The sequence below is a fragment of the Talpa occidentalis genome, unplaced genomic scaffold (genome assembly GCF_014898055.3).
Source record: "Talpa occidentalis isolate TD23 unplaced genomic scaffold, MPIMG_talOcc4v2.1 talOcc4.10, whole genome shotgun sequence".
Taxonomy (NCBI): domain Eukaryota; kingdom Metazoa; phylum Chordata; class Mammalia; order Eulipotyphla; family Talpidae; genus Talpa; species Talpa occidentalis.
In genome coordinates this window covers 83437631-83458259 of record NW_023600993.1, presented here as the reverse complement: position 1 = coordinate 83458259, position 20629 = coordinate 83437631, and the positions used below count along the sequence as shown (strand labels likewise).

Sequence of the window (20629 nt, the reverse complement as noted above, 5' to 3'; positions counted from 1 at the left end):
TCTGTTATGGAATGAACAAAACAAAACCTCTCAGTATCTTCTTTTTTTTTTTTTTTTTTTTTCAAATCCTCCCAAATTGCATGTGGAATTCACTGGTTTAGCTATAGATTGTTTCCCCCTTTTTTAAAAGTTTCTTCAATTTATACAGAAAACATACGCCTGGAAGCTAGATGACCTTACATTCAATACTGCTGGTTTACATTAATCCCCCAGTAGGGCATAAAGAAAAAAATTCCATCTATGTGCACATAGATAATACTGGAAAAATCTGTTGTAAAAAAAAAACTTTCCTTCTTTGAACTATGGAAGTGATTGCAGGCTTGGACCCAAACTTGTCTGGGTTCTTAACCTGTCACCAAATTTACTTAATCATGAGGTCTGTGACCTTAGGAAATGCTTCACTTCTTTAAGCCCAGTTTCCCACCTAAAAGTAGAAACAGTAATAATTCTTACCTCTTTGGGTTCTTATGAAGTGTTGTGTTGGGCAACACTACACTGATAAAGAAACAGGAGTTGTAGAACAGGCTCCACAATGCAAGAGCAAGATCTTGGCCCTTTTTATTGATAGAATAATCATACAGCATCAGTAACGTGGGATAGGAGGACAAGGAGAAAAAGATGGGTGAAACTAAAGCATGTCGTGTAGGGCTTGAGGAGACAGGAGTGTGCTGATCAGATAATTGTTACCAGCTTGTAATCAAAACCATACCCCAGACTCCCGGCCATGGTTCTATTCTTATCAATAAGGCATTACACTGGTCAGCTTCTGGGGTCTCTTGTCATACATCTGGGCATTACCGGTCATATGTCTTGATGCAACCCTTCCCAGAGTGATCAAGCTTTCTGCTCTTGATTGATTTGAAAGGCACTTTGTAAGGTTTGGCTCCTAATACTGATTGACCAGTTTCTGAAGGGCAGTTCTGACCTTGTATAGGAATGCAGAACTGTAGGTAACAATAATGGTGGCTGAACAGGCCCCTTAAGTCTAGCAGACCCACAATGGAAAATTCAAGACAGTGCTTAGCACAGTGCCTAGCACACAGTAAGGACTCAGAAGACTTTGCTGTTGTATTATTCCTTTTCCCTGTTCATCTCGCCAGAGTAAAAGGACTAATAGATAAAGGCCTTGGACAAGGAAATCATGTTCCACTCGAGTCTCCAACCTAAACTCAGTGGCTGTCATTTGACATCTGTCTTAATTTTCCATCTGTGAAATCTGAAAATGATATTTGCTATACATACTCAACACGGGGCATGCACAGCAAGCGAGGTTAATGCAGATGCTCTGCCGCAGAGTTGTGGATGTTGGGTTGTCATTGCTTCACAAAGAAGACAGTCACCTTCACTCTTCTCAAAGGTGAGAGTTGAATGAATTGATTCATAGAAGACTTCCTTTTAATCTTAATTCTCCTGTCATATTTCAAAAACAATGCAACGTATGTATAGATTTTCACTATGAAATTTTGTAAAGTAAAATAGGTTTACGACACTTAGGGAGGTTACTGCATTTCTGGAATTTCTTTTTAATCTCAATCATATTTGTGTTTGAAGAGTACTCGATTCACATGCCCAGATTGTTTAAAATAGTCTTTCTAATGTAATAGCAGATCCAGAGCTGTCTTGTTGTCACAGGGGAGTTTAATTTTTTGATGAGTGGACAAGCTAATTGTCAGTAGTGGCCATCGTGTCCTATTGAGGTGACAGTTTGTGTGTCCCACTTGAGGCATTTCTCTCAGTGACTCTTCTAACTATCTGGGAGCATCATCAGTCAGCAACTTTGCCCCATCCATATACCTGTGTACAGACAGAAATCCATTACATCTGTTTGTGGAGGTGTTTCAGCCCTAGACTGGCCACAGGTTACCAAAGCTAAAGGAAATCTTCAAGAGTCCAGAGAGCAAAGGCCAAGCTGAGACCCATACCTCCCCCATAGTGCAGTCAGGGCAGACATTGCTAACTGATGTCAGTGTTCTTCCCAGCTAAACTTCACCTCTGCCTTAACCCTTTTCCATGTGTAGTGCTCTACAGACATTACCGTGGATTTGAGCTTGTGCTCACAATGAACCCTCTTTCCCTAACCTCATCACATTCACAATTCATATGTCCAAGCAAAGAAGCTGAGTAAGAAAAATTAAATGACTTGTTTAAGGTCACTGATAAGTTAGTCTCACAGCTGGGATATGATCCTATTTGCTTAATACTCTGACCTGCTTTGACAAAAGAACTTGTTTCTAAGATTTATGTATCAAGGTTCAGAAAAGTCCAGATATCTAACTTAAACGCTGCTTGGACCACCGGAGAGTCTCTTCAGAGGGAAGAAGACAGGGAAGGTTGAGTACCTACTTTATAATGGGGTATTTGTGGCCTATTTGTTCAGTACCCATGTACTAGGGAGGTTGGACTGCTTTGACTGATCTCTTCACAGCCAGCTGACTTGACTCTGTTCTTTACTTTTGAAACGGGGCTCATTGGTCAGTTGGGCATAATCATTTCCTCCCTACCACTAATGAAGGAAGTCAGTGTGTTTATTACTGGTGTAAACCATTGGAATATTCTAGCTCACATTCCTTTAGTTCTTTTGGAATCTTTTATGAGGGAATTAATGGGGTGGGAAGAAGCTCATGATGATATATTTTTATATTTATATTTTTGACTCCCGGAATGTCTATTTTACTTTTCCAAAGATTGACTCCAACTCAGATGATAATGAATTGAGTCCTGCCAACTGTTTCAGAGATTTGGACACCCTTAGATATTCTCTCAGATGTTTGGTTCTACTTCTTTACACAGATATCCAAAAAACTCTATCAGTCCTTATCCAAAAAACAGAAATCCAGAAAAGTAGCCAGAAATTTATAGTAAGTTGATCCTATCCACACACAGTAAGACAAGGGTAGATAATAAAAGCGACATCCCATACTACTTCTTGTTTAAAACAGACCTTAACTTGAGCAAATGTTCCTAAAAGAGCTGTACCCATCATAATGATACATAATCATCCTGCTTCCTTTATTTCCCCTTAAACATGATTATATTCAACTTCCTGAATCCATTCATCAGTGAGTATTCCATTCCACCGAGTTATAACACCTAGATAAGGTGTTATCCTGACAGCAGTCACCTTCTCTGCCTGTGGTTTTTAAGACACTTCTAAAACTGGCAGGGCAGAAACTTCGTCTTAAGAAGCCAATCTCTCCTTCATCTTTGTGCATGTTCAATGTAGCAATGGTGATGCCTTTCTTGGAGATGAGTTATAGTTGTATCTCAGATATGCATTTAAAAATTTCACTTTCAAATCATGTGGCTGTATGTCTAAAAGTAGAATGTCAAGTTGAACGTTGACAGTCTTGAAGTTCTGAGGGAAGAGGAAAAATGGAATTTGGCATTACCGTCTTAAGGTCCATTCTTTCTAGATGACAATATTTAGAGAAGCTGGAAGGTACAGTATGTACTAGCATGGCTTAAAAAAAGATAAAATTGTGGGGAAGAGTGTGAAAACCGAAAAATCACAAGCAACACTTCTGACCTCATTGAAGAGTCTTAACTTTGTTAAGCTCCAGTCTCCAGTCTCTCTACCACTCTTCAACGTCTCCTTGTTACAGCTCTGAAATCTACCTATACAAGCCTGATGGTACCAAGAGAGAACACACGTGGATTTGACTTTCAGTTCTGCCCCCGCTAACCTTGAGGAGGTTGCTGAGCCTGTTTCACTTCCTTTTCTGAAATATTTGTGAGCAATAGAGGAGCTGTCTATGTTAAGCACTTAGCACTCTGCCTGACACATAAGCAGCCCTCAATGAATGCCAGCTGCTCTCCTGAATGGATAGATGGTGGTAGCAGTGGTGATTGTTCAGACTGCCTCACACAGTGCCTCATTTTATAATCGGTCAAAAATAATATGATCTGCTGATAGCTGGGATCTAATAACAGAAAAGTACTCCCTTATTCCTTTCTACCCGTGCTCTCTAGCAGTGATACTGCTATTCCACTGTTGTTCTCCCCCACCCTAGCCAAGCTCGGTTTTCTGTGACTATCTATGCTGTCATTTTTCTGCTTGCAATGTCCTTTCCAGCTTGTCAAAATCCTTTAGAGTCCACATTGAATGTTACATTTCCTTTGAACTTTCTTGACTCCAGATCAGGCTTGATCTGTCCCTCTTTTGGGTTCCCACAGCACACAGTATAGTGTGAGTTCTGAACAATAGCCGTTACTGCATTGAAAAAAAAATCATTGATATTTGTTAACCTTATTAGACTGTAATCTCCTTGATTGTGTCAACTGTTTACTTTACTTTGCTATATTATCACATAATACCTGGCCCATAGTTCGTTGTTCAGGAAACCTTTATCAAGTGGATGAATGACTGTGTTCCACTCCAAGTTTTCATGTTTGCAAACCTCTAAGGATTTCAATCCTTCCCTTTCCTCCCTTCGCCTCCCCAAATCTACTTATCACAGACTGATACTGTGGCCTCCCGGCTCTACAATCTGCCTGCCTTTCAACACTTTAAGCTAGTACGTCCATCATCCGGCTGTTTGCATATTCTCATCCATGACATTTCCCTGCACCGTGCAGTCTGCCATCATTCCTCACTTCTCTGACCAGCCACTCACAAACTAGCCCTCCAAGGCACTGCCCCTCAACATTTTCTGATATTTTCTCTTATACGCCACCCACCCAAGTTTTTGCACAGGAGGCTCATTTAAATAGTATAGAACCTCTCCCTGCATTTTTTCAATCTGGTTGACAAATGCTTTCCAAGAAAAAAGTACCTTGCAGGGTCCTTTCTAGGATACAGATATGTGTAAAACACAATTCTTGCTTTCAAAGAACCTCTGATAACTATTTATTACAAGGCAGGGATGGGGTGTGGGGGGGTGCCATAAAAGAGGTACAAATCCAAGAGTTGGTGGTGTGGGTGGGGTGGTTAAGGCAGAAAATCCTATCAAAAGCTTTGAGATGTTTTCAAAGATCTCAGGAAAAGTTTTGTAAGAATTATCATATTTTAGATTTTAAATTTATTGTGATAGAGATTGGTGTGTGGGGAGTAACAATGTTACAAAGCTAAGTGGCCATAAAAGGACAGTGGTTTGGGGGGCTGTTTATACTGTTTGGGTGGAGGAGCTAGTAAGCAGAAAGTGTGAAGAGCGTAATGCATTTGGGATCAAGACCCAGGTCACGGAAAGGCCTTCATCCTTACGGCATTTATTTGGCTATCTCTTGTCCATCAGGAACCTTCATATCATACCCAAAAGTCATTTTTTCCAGTGCCATACCATTTTAACCTGCCCTGATCAGCACCCTCCACTTGTAATCATTTTTAACTTGTGGGTGCAATGTATCAGTTTACTTTTTAGTCACCTCCTATGTCACTGTGATATCCCCAGACAATCAGCTCTTCAGTAACTAAGGCTAGGACATCCCCTTGCCTCCATTTTTTGTTCTTCTGGCTTAACTCAGTGCTTATAATTATGTTCTTGCCAATAGTCACTTTGCAGGGCCAGGATCTGAATATTCTGTACCATGTTATTCAGTGTCCATCTCAGAGATAAACCAGACAGGAATCCTGTCCCCAAGGAGTCCATACTCTACTAACTGGTAATTATGTAATTATGAGCAACTTACTTAACCTCTGTGTGCTTTGGATTCTAATTTGTACAATGGGATTAATAATCCCTTCCCTGTTCTCTTTAAATTTGATAGTAAGGACCATGGATATATAATAACACTTTAAACCCTACAGCATTATATAAATGTAAAGTATTAGCAGCAAATGTTTTTTGCATGAATGGAAGTTAGGAGTAATTTCCCTTCCTGTGCCCCCAGCTGCTGAACACTTAGGAGTTCTGGAGCAGGAAGTTATGATTATGAGTAAATGAGAAACTAAAGAGGCTCTTCTATTTTTAAACTCCTTGGACATCAGTCCAGTGCTCCATGACTACCTTGTGAACATTAACACTATTACCAGATTACCAAGAAATTTGCTACTAAATGAAGCTAGGAATTAGTGGTGGTGATTTGCCAGGCAGTACAGGGCCTGGCAAATACACAGCCCCTTTTGCCTTATAGACAGAGACCTTTAGGAACGAGATGAAAAGTAGCCTTGTGTCGCTACAGGCTGGCCCTTGGGCAAATAAAGAAGTGCATTATCTGCGTCTAAATAGTCTCTAAAGGATTCGTGTTGGAGATTGATGACCACAGTGGTAAGGCCTTCGAGTTTGGGAGAGTGGAAAGCAGGGTCCCAGGGGTTTCTATCAGTGATAGGAGCTTGAGTTGTCAGAGGGAACCATGGCCGTAAAACTCTTGACAGAATTAAGAAATGGGTTGTTGTCATCAGAAGCGTGTGTTAAGCACCCGTCTTCTCAGGCCAGTCTGCTAGGTGCGCGGAATGAGTCCCTCACCCTGTCCCTTCTCCTGACAATTGACATCCCAAGGCAGAAATATTTTTTTTTTTCCTTTCATTGACTGCATGGATATTTATTGAGCTGGGGATATGAAAACAAATTCAATCCCTACCTTTCAGAGCTCACAATCCGTTCCCATGAAAATAAAGTTTTAGAAAGAGAGGGAGTTGAGGGGCTTATGAGGGTGCACTCAGGAGTTTTGGAAAGGACCAGTTGTTGGCCTTACATAACCAGGAAAGGCTTTGTGGTAGAGGCAGCTTAAAAATATTGTTGCCTTTAGAGATACCCTGGAACACCTAGAAAGGAAGACAGTGAGGACCTTGGGGTGGGGAGAAAGATTCTCTTGGCAGAGATGGTGGTAATCTACTGGAAAGGGGGCTGAAGGAGGTGGGGGTATGGTGTGTGTGTGTGCTTGTGCATGTGAAAATATTCTGCAGTGATTGTGATGATCACTCTAAAACTCTGAATATATTGAAAGGCATTAAACTATATACTTCAGATGGCTAGATTGTATGCTATGTGAACTGTTGTATATTTTAATAGTGTTATTATTTTAATCCATTAGGCAGGAATAAATGGAGGAACAGGAGATCTGATAGGTGGGTTACAAAGGTTTAGGAAGGAAGGCCCCATTACTTATAAGGGCTCTGGCCTAACGGAGTGTTGAACTTGTAAAGGGAAGTGGAAAGGTTGGCAGCGTTTTGCAGTTGACACACTGAACCAAAAGGGATGCATATGTCTAGCTGGGCGCCTGGCCATCAGTTTCATCAGGGTACCAGGACAGTTGTGGGGAAAGGGTACATCTCTTTCCCACATTTAATTTGATTTGGAAGGGAAAGAGAAGAGAATTAAGTGTATCTTGTAGAGAGGTTATTTATGGAGTCTGGAACTAATGAGTAAAGCATAAGTGGAAAAGAGAAACAGCTGAGATTTGTGTCCCTTCAGCTTACTTTTCAGGTTGAATATGTGCAAGAGATCTTTTTGACCTTGAGTCATTATATTGAAAAAAAAAAAAAAAACAGACAGACTTTAAATTTGATTCCCAGGGCCTCTGTACTCCATCAAGAATGAGAACATAAGGAAGATACTTTATATATATATAATAGCTGGGGTACAGGCCATAGGTGTGGGAGGGCTAGAGGATTCACCAGAGATAGAGTGGGGAACAGAGCAGTCAGACAGACTAAAAGCACTGCTGAGGGGAGTAGCAGGCGCGACAGGAGAGGTCTGCTGCGCCATGTAGGGCATCTCCCTGACCAGCTGGGAATTGAACCCACGCTGAAGAGGCTATGGACAAATTCACAACCTGTGCTCAACCCACTGCACCACTGGGGAGGCCCAAGGAAGATACTTGAATAAGAGAAGTCCAAGATGAAGACAGGGTAGTTTTCTTTTGTTGTTGTGTCTTTTGTTGTGACTACCTTTTGTATGTTATAGGCAGACTAGAAGTCTGTGTTTTCCTTGTCCACTAACTGCTCAACTCTAACTCTCCAACGTTCATTTGTTTCTAGGACATGGTCCGCCGAGGAGAGATCATAGACAATGACACTGAGGATGAGTTCTACCTCCGGCGCTTGGACGCGGGGCTCTTTGTTCTCCAGCATATCTGCTACATCATGGCGGAGATCTGCAATGCCAATGTCCCCCAGGTAGGGTGCACCTTCCTCTGCATGGGCCTGTCCACCCCTGCCTCCTTCTTTGCTGTGCTGCCAAGGAAAGAAGTGGTTCACATTCTCCTTGGATTCCTTCACCCTGTTTCTCAAGGGTGGAAGTAAGGTGAGCACTTCCAGCCTGTTATACGCTGCACAAATGATGGGTTTTCTTTTTCTCCCCATTCTTCTTCCTTGTTAGATTCGCCAGAGGGTTCACCAGATTCTGAACATGCGAGGAAGCTCCATCAAAATTGTCAGGCACATCATCAAGGGTGAGTTGAATGTTGCTGGGCTCTGGGGGCCTAGAAGTGGGATGATGCTTACTTTCTGGGAAGTGGGATGTGGGATGCTTACTTTCTGAGTCTCTGTTAGTATCTCTGGAACTCAGTGCACTGCATTCTCTGCACTGAAAGCTTCAATGTGCTGGCTAGTTCGCTGTGTTCAGATCATCGTTGTCAGAATATTGACCCAGTTATTCTGCTCACCTCCAGTTCTAGAATTTAAACATTACGTATCTGTGGGCACCAACATACTGTTTGTTTGTTTTTTAAAGAAAATAAGAAACAAAAAGTCTAGTTTTTGTGGAAATAAATTACATTCTTAGGGGGAAAAAACTAAGTGACAAATACCTGGATTTATGCAAGACTGAAGGAATGAACTGGAGGCAGTGTGGTGTAATAGAAAGGACATGCTTGCCATCTAATCCTAGTTTCCTCATAACCGTAAGCTATGTGTGATTGCACATTATTTACCTAGAAGAAGTTTTGCAAAGGTTGCATGAGAGCCTACAGGACACTGTCTAGTCTCTCAACAGGCACACAGAAAGTGCTCAGTTGGGTGGATTTCTCTCCTTCCCTCACCTATTCCAGAGTCCCTCAGGTGCTGTTGCCTCTTTGGCTGGACATGACTCAACCTGAGTGGTTCCCAAGAAGCAGGGCCCCTGAACTGAGCTCTGTAGTGCAGCCCCACGCTTGGGCCACTTAGGACAAACTGGCACATGTGGCAGTAAGGCTTGTGTGGACCTCACGGTACTGGGAACACCAGTGTTTTGAGTCAGGATGGACTGGATACCAACATGCACATCATTTTCTCCCTCTGGCCCTTGTTCTGCCCATTTCTGAGATGAAAAATTAAGCTAGATTTACTTAAAAGGTTTTCCTCCCTTTAAAGGCTTGACACAAAACATGAAGACAAATGGTACAATAATAAAGAAGTCTTGGGCCTCCCCGGTGGCACAGCGGTTGAGCGCTGGGTTGTGAAGCCGCAGCCTCTGCAGCGCCGGTTCGATCCCCAGCTGCTCCCCGGCCACTGGAAGAAGGTCCCGCATGGCGCGCAGACCTCTCCTGCCTCCCGCTGCTCCCCTCAGCAGTGTACTTGGGTCCTTCTGCCTGCTCTGCTCCCCGCTCTGGCTCTGGTGAATTCTCTCACCCTCCTGCGCTTCTGACTGTACCCAGTGCTTATATAAATCAATCAATCAATCAATCAATCTTTAAAAAAAAAGGTCTTGAGCTTGGGCTCTAAGATCTGGCTTCTGGGGTGAATCCTGACTGCTGTTTACTATGTCACCTTCGACGCAATGGCCATTTGCTCTGTGACATCCTAGAATGGGTGAGAGGATTAAGAAATGATAGATGGAAAATGCCTGCCCTTAATTAGTTCTCAGTAAATGTTAACTATTATGAGTGTTGTAAAATATTATGAAGATAATTACCATCATCGTTATTAGTGAGGCATGGCTGAAAAACTTTGTGGAAGTAGTGGCAGTGAGCTGGGACTCCAAAGCTGGGACAAGAACATTCCAGAACTAAGGGGCAGTACGAGTGATGGTACAGGGACTAGAAATCATATGCACAGCACTGCCCTCCCAGGCAGGTGGGAATGCCCATCGTGCCCATTTTGCAGATGGAAGAATCTGAGGTACTGGAACCTACTATTTTCTCCCTCAGAGAAAGAGGGCAGAGGGAACGCATTCAAGAGCCTAGCACAGCATCTTGTCTTCTGTGGTGGCATTCTGGGTGCTTCCTCCCCACTCTTACCGTCACATTCTCATGAATTACTTTTCAGAGTGTCATGCCGCCTCCCTGCTAAGGTGTAGCTGTGGTGATTTGCACCTCCAGCCTTTAAAAGGCATTTACTTTTAACACCCACGTGTTCAATTAGGACTTGTTATTACTCTCAGCTCTCCTTCCTTGCATTTAGGCTTCTCTCTGCACCTCCATCCCTGTAATCAAAACAGTCATCTTCAGAGAAAGTAGTATGTTTTTAACTGGTGCTGACACATAGTAGGTGGGTGTTTTTCTCCTGAAATCCTAGCACATACACCTTAGCTTATTCAGAATTATCAGTCGTTGTGAGCCAGCCTCTGTCTTCCTCAGATCCTGATTTACTCCCCCTATGCCTATTAAAGTTTCAGGCACATACTGGATGCTGAATAGATATTTTTTAATCAAATGTCTGGGCAAGGGAGCAGGGAGCAAGCAGGTGAGATGCACAGGTGCTGTGTTCATTCCCACTCTTGTTCTTCTCCCCTGTGCTCTCTGTCCTCCCTCCTATGTCCAGACCTTGGACCCAGCCCTTCATTTCTCCCCCTTTGCCCTTCACGGCCCATCCATTAGCAAATCCTGCCAGTTCTGCCTCCAAACTCAATCTTGAATCCATGTACTTGTCTCCATCTGTTATTTCCCACCATAGCACCCACTTTCTTTCCTAGCCCTTATCACAATCTGTAATTGTTTTTATTTATGTCGTTGTTAATCATTTTATGTATCTCATACATTAAAATGTAAGGTCTGTGATGTAGGGACATTGTCTGGCCTGTTTACCATGCCTGGAGCAATGCTGGGCATATGGGTGGAACCTGGTGACTATTTTAAACATAGTGGAGTTAACCCCTACCCTTGCATGAATTTAATTCAGCAAATGTTTACTGAGGCTCTCCTCAGGGTTAGGCACAGAGCTAGATACTAAGATGTCACATGGCAGCCACCCTCATAGAGTTCTTAGTCTTGTGGGGGACATAGATGTGTAAGTGACCATGATCCGAGCAAAATTAAATACATGCTGCTTAACTACTCAGATTGTGTTGCTCTGACCAGTCTGTCTCTATCCAGTACTAGAGATAAAAGAATAAACAAGATCCCTATCCTAGAGGCGTTCACAGTAGTGGGGAAAGAAATTTGAAACTAATTATAATGTGATAAGTGCTACATTAATGTTGCAAGCAGTGTGCTAAGGCAGTGGTAACAGGCAGAGGCCAATCCATGGGATCCCAGAGGAGGGAGGGACTGTTCCTCCTCAGGACTAGGAATGGTGCTGTGGAGGTAAAGGCATATTTCAGACAGAGGGATCAGAGGCAGGACAGGACAATGGCCACACCAGCAGAGGCCAGGCAGGGCTGCAGGAGGCTGGAGGGTTGGGTGGGGTGGAGAATATTGCTGGGCAGCACCCTTGAGTTCTGTTAGCTACATGGTGAGTTTGAGAGTTTGGTAGTGACTACATCCCTTTGCAGACTGTAGCCATCAGGGCTCAGGAAAAATGCTCGTTTGGAATTTGAAGTCATTCGTGTGGAGGTGATATTGAAAGGTACCTAATTATGATGCCTTTGCCCAGGTCAGTTAGGCCCTCACATAATGCTGACCATTAAATAAGAAAGAGTTCTCCCCAGATGAAAGGTTAAGGTTATAATAAGGGGCTCTTGACCCCTTTCAACTGGCACGCCCTAATCCTTGCTCACAGCACTGCAAGGAAGCCCATTTTCCTGCCTCTTATCTCTGGTGCCCTGTGGCACCTCTCTGAGCAGCCCCCAACACAGTGCAGGGCAGAGTCAGGTTAGAAGGGGGTCAGGCTGCCATGGGAGTTGGTGACGGGCCCTTCTCAGGCCCCCTTCACAGTCTTCACAGCCTTCCCCTCCTCCCTGCATCCCTCATTCCATCCAAAAGCACCAAGGAACAAAGCCTCATAAAGAAAACCAGCTCATCACTCTGTCCTCTTTGATTTTAATTTTGTTTTTCAGTTTGAGTCGCTTCTCCCCCCCCCCTCCTTTTTTTAACATACTAATTAGATGCAAGCTTTTTTCTTTGATTTTATGGCCTACATATTTCCTAAGTTTTGCTGGCAGGATGACAGCTGATGTATCCCTTGAGGTCTCAGGAAAACGCTGATGAGGCAAGCCCAGCAGGGGACTTTTCCCGTTATATTTTGGTCCCCTTCTCACAATTTTCCTCCCTCCTTTTCTACTGGGGGGGGCCAAGAGAACTGGGAATAATTGATGGCTCATTAAAGTCCCTCTTCTGCAGACTGCTTACTCGATGCTCCTGAAGTCCAGCCTTCCTTGTTAGTGGCTGCAGCTCTGGAACTGAAGACTGCGTTCCCACATGGGAGATGATGGTCTCTTTGCTAGAGAAGGGAAACATGAGACCCTGTACTCTGCAAGGGCAGCAAGGGTCTTCTTCCTGCCTCTCGTCTTCTGGCGCCTGGCTCCTGACAGCACAAAATAGGCTCTGTTAATGCTTCTGGGGATGTAGGCTTTTTGTGCTCTTCCAGGAGTCCAGGATATATAGGTGGGGTGGGCGCTCCTGAGCACGTCCCCCTCGTAGGCTTTTTAGTGTGTGTTCTTTGGGTCTCACAACAGCCCTAGAAAGCAGGATTGCAGTCTCCATTTTGCAGTAAGGAAACCAAGACTCTCAGAGGTTAAGGGATATTACCCAAGTCACTAGTCATGTTAGAAATTGGATCCAAACTCAGATCTATACACGTCAGTCCTCTATTCAGCAGACAGGAGAGCTCTGACTGTTCTTCGTTGGCCAATACACTCCTACAGACTTCTCAAAAAGAAAAGAGTTTAGGGCATTCGCCTTTAGAGAGTACCCACGTGGCATCTCCAGACACTGGGTGGGCTCCTACAGTGAATGAGACCCTTAGAGACTGTCCTCAGGGGGAGCACAGCCCCATCGCAGGGGAAATAATTAACTGCAATACAAAGTAGAAGGAAATCAGAGCTAATACATGGTGGGAATCAAGATTGCAGTTAATTCTACTCTCAGTTAAAAGGAGTTTGGAGGGCCTCCCCGGTGGCGCAGCGGTTGAGCGCTGGGTTGCGAAGCTGCCCGCGGCCTCTGCGGCGCTGGTTCGATCCCCGGGTGCTCCCCGGCCACCAGAGGAGGGTCCCACATGGCGCGCAGACCCCTCCTGCCGCCCACTGCTCCCCTCAGCAGTGTACTTCGGTCCTTCTGCCTGCTCTGCTCCCCACTCTGGCTCTGGTGAATTCTCTCACCCTCCCATGCTTCTGACTGTACCCAGTGCTTGTATAAACAAAAACAAACAAACAAATAAATAAATAAATAAAACATGCCTCTATTAAAAAAAATAATAATAAAAAAAAAAAAAAATAAAAGGAGTTTGGAGATCCAAGGAGAAGCACAGAGGAGGTGCTTACTTTATTTTCCCCCTTTCCTTTCCTTTTTTTCCGGTGGTAAAATACCTGTAAAAATTCCCATTTTAACCAACTATCACCACCATCTATACACAGAACTTATTTTTATCTTCAAAACTGACACTTCGTACCGAGTGACTAGTCACTTCCTCCACCCTTCCCTCCCCCAGCCTCTGGCGACCACCCTTGTGCGGTCATTCTGTGTGTGACTCTGAGTAAGGTGCAGGCGAAGGACCTCCCAGCGCAGGTGGGCGTGATGTAGCTCACTGAGTGGCCATCCCCTTGGATGCGGCCTCAGAGCTGTGACCTGGGACTCCTTGGTATAAATACTTGTGCCAAGGGTTGCAGTGGAAGCCACTGGTGAGCCCCTTCCATGTGTTAGTCGCTGGTGAAAGTGCCGGAAGATCACGAGGGTGCTGGGCTGCTCTGCAGAGCAAAACTCAAAGGATTACTGGCTCAAAGCTCACTGGTGACAGAAAGACTGAGCCAAAGATTTCAAAATGCTTTCAGAAATTGGCTCTGGGCCCTTTGATTTGCTTGTGTTCTTTATGGCTTAAAATCTCCTCTTAGAAGCTCATAAACATGTATTTCCATATTGATTTTGGGCTTTTGGTAACCTAAGCTTGGCCTCTGTGACTTTAAAGCTGCAGAAGCTGATTGGATTTATCTTTTGATGCCATGTTGGTGTGTGTGACTTGTATCGGGTCATGGCTACGGCCAGATATTTGGAGGCAGGAAAAGATCCTGGAGGGAGGCCTGAGGTGATATTTACCCTCTCTAAGCCCCAGTTTCTTTATAAGATGAGGGGACCTGCCTCCAAAGGTTGCCTTGAGGATTAGGTGAGGTGCCGCCTGTAGAGCGTTTACATGTTGGCTGGCATGTAAGTACTTGATAAACATTAGCTGCCTCTGCTGCTGTAATTAATGTCCAAGTGAACCAGGTAGTGAGTCACATATTATGCGGAGACACACACCAGCATAAATTTTAGTTCTCTGGGTAACTTTGGCTAAGTTAGTAGATACCATATTTGAGCCTTGGCTTCTGTCTGTGTTAAAAAGCACCCCTGAAGTGAGTACTGCCTCACTGGAAGGCTGAGGTTAAGATGCAGTCAGGGGCCTGGGGCAGAGAAGTGCCCAGACCAGACTTCTGGGGTTGGGGTGGAGGGGAGGGGCTTTTTCAGTCAGCTAAAATGTCCTTGAGACTATGAGGACTTGACCTTGTTTGCATCCTCTGCAAAGGGCAAGTTTCCTTCTCTTTTAAGTGGGTTTCATTTTAGTGATATCCTTGGTGAAATGATATCCCACAGCCAGCAAAACTCTTCTAGGCCAGTGTAACATTTAGACCTTCTAAGTTCATCATTGTCATAAGGAATTTCCATTAGACCTGAACAATTTTCCTTTCTCAGTTTCTATTTTGTGGTTATTTCTATGTATTCAAGGGTTTCCAATGTGAAAATATTGGCTTATTTCTCCCCCGCCTCACTTCCCTCCTACATTTTTAAAAGGGTGAGCAGGTGAGGCTTAAGGTTCAAGGATCTGAACCAAGCTTATGAGCGCAGGTCCAAGTCTCTGCCCTGGAAGACAGCTCTTCCCCATCTACCAGCCCCATCCCTCCCTCCTCTCCCTCTTAACATAAACAGAACAGCTTGTATTCCATGTCTGAATAGTAAACCTGCTGTCTAAAGTTTGCTTTAATATTTATGCGTTCAGCACTGCCGCCTGTTTTTGAGCTCCATCAAAGCCTTTATTATAAGAGCATTTGAAAATGCTGGGGAAGTAGAAAAGGGAGTTGATGTATACACCATCTTTCTCACTCTCCAACCCGACTCATCCTCTTTTGCCTCGCTCCTTGCCCTCTCCCACCCTCCCAGAGTTCGCCATTCATCTGGCATCACACCTGCCCGCCCCCATATTCCCTCTCCCCCTCCCCCCACAACCCCTCCTCTTTCTCTTGTTCTCTCTCATTCTCTCTCTCTCTCTCTCTCTCTCTCACACACACACACACACACACACACACACACACACAGAGCAAAGAGAACTCTTTCCCAAGACCTCTGGGAGGAATCTGTTTAATATTTATAAACTGCTGCAGTAGCTACAATAACCAGAGGTAGCTGGCACCACCACCATTTGCTCCAAATAGATTCTACTTGGAAACAAAGAATGAGTTGGGGGTAAGGGGTTGAAGGGAGGGGCCAGGTGCACAATTAGTGTTGGCTGCCAGGGGCAGTGAAAGAGTCCCAGGTCCTAGACTGGCTCACCAGACTGGTTCTTGGGCCTGGGCCAGGGGCTGGCTCCCTGGGGGACCCTGACCAATCACCTGTCCCTTCAGGGTTGTGGTGCATTCCCAAGAGCCCTGCCAGCTGACAATCTGTGACCTGGTATGTCAGTGGGTGGCCAACCTGCTCCATGTCTCTCCTGACCTCTAAGCCCCCTTTACCATGGGGTGTTCCCTTTAGTCTTAGCTTTATAAGAGGCCCTGCCGGGGCTGGACTGCTTGAAAGAGCTCACAGAGCAGGAATTTCTTCCCTGGAGGATGGGGAATGGGCATGGTAGGGTATTATTTTGGTAAGAAGATGCTACCCCAGGGATTGGCTCCCCGCCCTCACACACACAACCCCCATTTATTGAGGAGCCTTTCTCACTACTCGCACATGTTCTGGAGGTTGATTTCAGCTCGTCTACCAATCTAGATTTGGGCAAATAGCTTCAGTTCTCTAATAAGCCTCAGTTTCCTCATCTAGACACAGAAGTGGGATTCTTTGTCTTGTGGGATCACTGCAAGATTAAACAAGATGACACATCAGTGCCTGGCACACGTCTGTTCTTGACATGTTGGCTCCCCCGCCGTGTGTGCTGCAGCCCCCCTTCCTGATGGCGCGAACACCATTCACAGCCCATTTTCAGAGAACAGATAATCCGACTGTTTCTTCCTTCCGCTCAGACAGAGTGGCAGAGGAGACTTGCCCAGGGGATGGGTCCTCTGTGTACAGCAGCTTTTTTTCTAAGGCTTTGGCAGAGGTGGTTCAGCCAGAGGATTGATACAACTTTGCTTCCCTCTACTTTGTGCATCCTGGAAAAGGATTAGTCCCCTCCAGGGAAGCTGACTCTACTTGGAAAATTACTGCCCCAGAGGATCAGACTGCGTCTCTGCTTCCCTCCTCCTGAGTCTGAGAATACATTAGGAGAGCTAACTGTTAGTTCAATCCATTAAGACTCTTGCTTCCAGACCATGCCTCTGGGGGTATTAAGTGCTGTAATGGTCATTTCTCTCTCTCCTGGGGCAGCGACTAGATCATGCACATGTGAGTAAAAGCTACCACTTACATTCGCCCATGGCCTTCTGCAGCCCGGTTCCTGATCTCCCACCACCCAGCCTTCTCTTTAAACAGCCTTAATAGAAGGCATCACAACCATTTGCAGTTGGAGGTGATGGATGGGCCTAACAGAAGAGGATGATTTCCGGGGGGAGACACGCAGCTGGCACATGTCTGAGTCCCAAATCCCGTTTTCCGGCACATGTCCAAAGTAATAAAGAAGGAGGAGGAAAAAGGAAGTGTTGGGAACAAGATTATTTCCCCAGCATGGTGGGGGAAGGGAGGTAGGAGGGGGATTTTATACTCTTTCATTTTCTTCTCTCTCCCCAGTCTTTGTCTGATTTGGATCAGCAGATGTTTTATTATGCAAAAGCCTGTTGCTAGAGAGTTTTCTCTATTGTTCCATCTCAAGCCACCCCAGTCAGGGATCAGGGGGCAGGTATGCAAGTAGTAATTCTAATCAACTATTCTGAGAGCTTATTCCCCACTCTCCACACTGGCTCTCGGCCAGGCTGTGCTGGGAACGTAGCTGAGGGCTAGACAAAAGCCCCTACCTTCATGAAGCTCCTAGTCTCGGGGAAGAGAGAAGACAAGTAGAGGATGGTCTAGAAGTCAGGCCCGTCGTGGAGACAAGTGGCCTGGAGAGAGGCGCAAGAGAGAGATAACCAGGCAGTTTCACAGAGAAAATGTCCTTGAAGAGGGACCTTGAAGGAAGTGTGGGGTTTCCACGAGTGACAGTGCTGGCCTGAGTGAAGGAGGCGGGGAAGGGACATCTGTTCTTTGCTAGACACGTTACATACATTTCCAAAGGAGGAAGCAAGCCTCTCAGCATCGCTTAGGATGTTAAGTTAGAGAGGGGATTCAGACACAACCCAGGATGTCACACCGTCTCCACTGTGGGAGAGGGCAGGGCTTGGCCAGCAGGCAACAAGGGATTGATGGCCCCAACCCTCCTCCCCCTTCACTTTGTTCTTTACACACACACACACACACACACACACACACAATTGAAATAGCATTGGTTTATAACAATACACAGCTTCCGTGTGTACACTTAGATGGCAAGACCAGAATACACCCCATGGTGCCGGTCACCCAAAGTCAGTCTCCACCCATCACCAAACAGTTGATCCCTTTTACCAGTTTTCTCACCCTGCTCCCCGCTTCCCTTGCGGTAACCAGTATTTTCTTCTAATAGCTCAAGAGTTTTTGTTTTGTTTGTTCCTTTTCTTTATCTAAACATATGAATGAAATCGTACAGTGTTTGTCTTTCTCCAGCTGTCTTATTTCACTTTGCCTGGTACCTCCTAGGGCTATCCATGATCTGGAGAATGGCAGGATTTCATATTTTTTACGTAGTTGAGTAGTAGTCCATGTGTATGTGTGCCACATCTGCATCACGCATCCATGTTCATCATGGACTGAAGACTTGCATTTAAGGCCTGAAACTATAAAGTACATAGAAGAAAACACAGGGGACAAGCTCCTCGACATCGACCTTAGTGATATCTTTGTATATCTCCAACTAAGGAAACAAATGCAAAAGTAAATAAAATTACATCAAATTAAAAGGCTTCTGCACGGCCAAAGAAGCCATCATGAAAGCAGGAAGGCAATCTACTGAATGGGGAAAGGTATTTATAAGTTATATATCAGAAAAGGGGTTAGACTCCAGAATTAAGAACTCATAAAACTCAACAACAGAAAAATACCCCACATGATCTGTGGGTGCCCACTCCCCTGGACTGGCCTTGCTCACCCTCAGATAACAGCGTAAGCTCCTCCCCCAGGGTCTCCGCACATTCATCCCTCCACCACCTGCTCCCAGATATTCCCACAAGCATGTCTTTCAGGTCTTTAATCAGATCTTCCCTTCTCCATGAGGGCTTCTGACAGCCACCTTATGCATTTTACTTGCTTTTTGGTTTATTTCACTAGAGAATAGGCTCCATAGAGCAGAGATTTCCAGCTATTTTTGATCATGACTATCCTCATTGCTTCAAGTAGTGGTTCCCTACTTTGAGCAGCATGCACCAGCGTTACCTGGAGGGCTGGTTCCGACAGACAGCTGGGCCCCTCCGCAGAGTTTCCAGTTAAGTGCATCTCGCTTAGGCCCCCAAATTTGCATTTGTAACCAGTTCCCAGCGTGATGCTGATGCTGCTGGTCGAGGTCCACACTCTGAGAAGCACTGGTCTAGAACACTGCCTGCCCGTGGGTATTAAGTGAATCCATTTAACAAGTGCGGTAAGTGAGTAAGAGAGTTAAGGCTGTGGCTGGGAGAGGAACATGAGCATGTAAAGGTGAGTCTCATCCTTTTAACTGAGGGCCTCCAGTATAAGACCTAAGAGCTCTGTGGGGGCTGTTAAAGACAATAAAATACCTCAGCGGGAGCTGGCACTTAGAGGAAGATATGTAGTGGCCCAGCCACAATGGAGCCCACACCTCCAAGTGACACCTAACCCTGCCTTTGTCTCCCTAGAATATGCGGAGAACATCGGGGATGGCAGGAGCCCAGAGTTCCGGGAGAACGAGCAAAAGCGCATCCTGGGCCTGCTGGAGAATTTCTAGAGGCCCCTCGGCCCTGTTCGGCATGGACTCTCTCTGGACCTCCCTCCCACAAACAGTTTTACACAGCTCAGTGTGACTTTTGGACAAATTAAAGCTAGTTTTGGTATCCTGGGCTGGCATTCTTTGTAACAAAGCTGTACCCAACCTTACCCTCCATTTTCACAGACACTGCCGTGGAACACGCCTGAGAAGGGTCAGCAGTTGGCCTCACTCTACCAGTGAGGACATTGAGGCTAAAAGAACCTATCAGTGGCTATTCTGGCGGCATTTGTGTGGACAAATGACCCCGCCAGGGCCCTATCACAGAAAAATCCAGACATGTAACTTGAGGCGTTTGGCTCATGAAGAAGCCCCTCTGGGGAGTCTTCCATGGCATTGTGAGGCCCAGCACAGAGAACATAGCATTCTCAACCCTGGCCGCACACCAGAATCAATTTGGTTGGGACTTAAAAATTAAATCCCACCCTGGAACAATCAGATCAGAATCTCGGGTGCTACAGCCCAGACACTGATGTTTTTATGGTGCTGGGTGATTCCAGGCATCAGGGTGAGAACACACCACTCCAGAGGAGATAGGCCTTGGCTCCAAATCCCAGCTGCACCCACTTAGCAGCTGTGGCAGTTTGGATAAGTGACTTGACCTTCCTGAATGTCACTCCCTTTATCTGCAAAGTGAGGGTAATGAGACCCACTTGGTGCTTGCAAGGATGAAATGAAATTAGCATGCAGCACAGTGATGAGCACACAGTAGGTGTATTATAAACTATGATGTCTTTTCATCCTTCCCGCAGACCTGTAGCTTCAGAATTGCAATTTCACCCACTTTCATGGGTTGGGAGAAAGTCGGGCTTCTCCTTTGCAGAAATCAGCAGTCCTTTAGCATGGTTTTAATCTCCTGCAAAGAATAGAGTCCTCCTGAGTGAGGAGGTGGAAGAACACTGATTGAGAAAAGCGGAATTTCATTAAAATGAAGTGTTCAGCCTAGGGCCACCAGACCAGCTAGAAGGGACACCACACAGCCTGCGCTGTGCCCGTGGCTGACGTTGCCTGTCAGCAGATATGAAGTGAGAAACAAGAGCATGTTTCTCATCGAACCCCAAAGGACAGGGCTCCCAGCAGCCACTGCCATCTGGCCAGAGTTGACTTGCCAGGTCCACCTGAGAGGACCCTGAGGAAGGTGGCCCCTACATCTTACCGCCCAGCACTGGGCTGGGAACAGAGCCCTCCCGGTGCTCACGTCCAGCCTGGTGGGAAGAC

The 20629-nt window shown here is 45.4% G+C and overlaps 1 protein-coding gene across 3 annotated transcripts in view; it reads left to right on the top strand.

The window, feature by feature from the left end:
* CTNNBL1 (catenin beta like 1) overlaps window positions 1-19481 on the top strand; it is a 289982-nt gene extending 270501 nt beyond the window's left edge. For all 3 annotated transcript variants that reach the window (XM_054696621.1, XM_054696619.1, XM_054696613.1), the window contains 3 exons: window positions 7916-8053; window positions 8256-8328; window positions 19284-19481. In XM_054696621.1, the coding sequence (XP_054552596.1) occupies window positions 7916-8053; window positions 8256-8328; window positions 19284-19372 (300 nt within the window). In that variant the 3' untranslated portion in view covers window positions 19373-19481. The remainder of the gene's footprint in view (window positions 1-7915; window positions 8054-8255; window positions 8329-19283) is intronic.
* Window positions 19482-20629: the final 1148 nt, after the last annotated feature.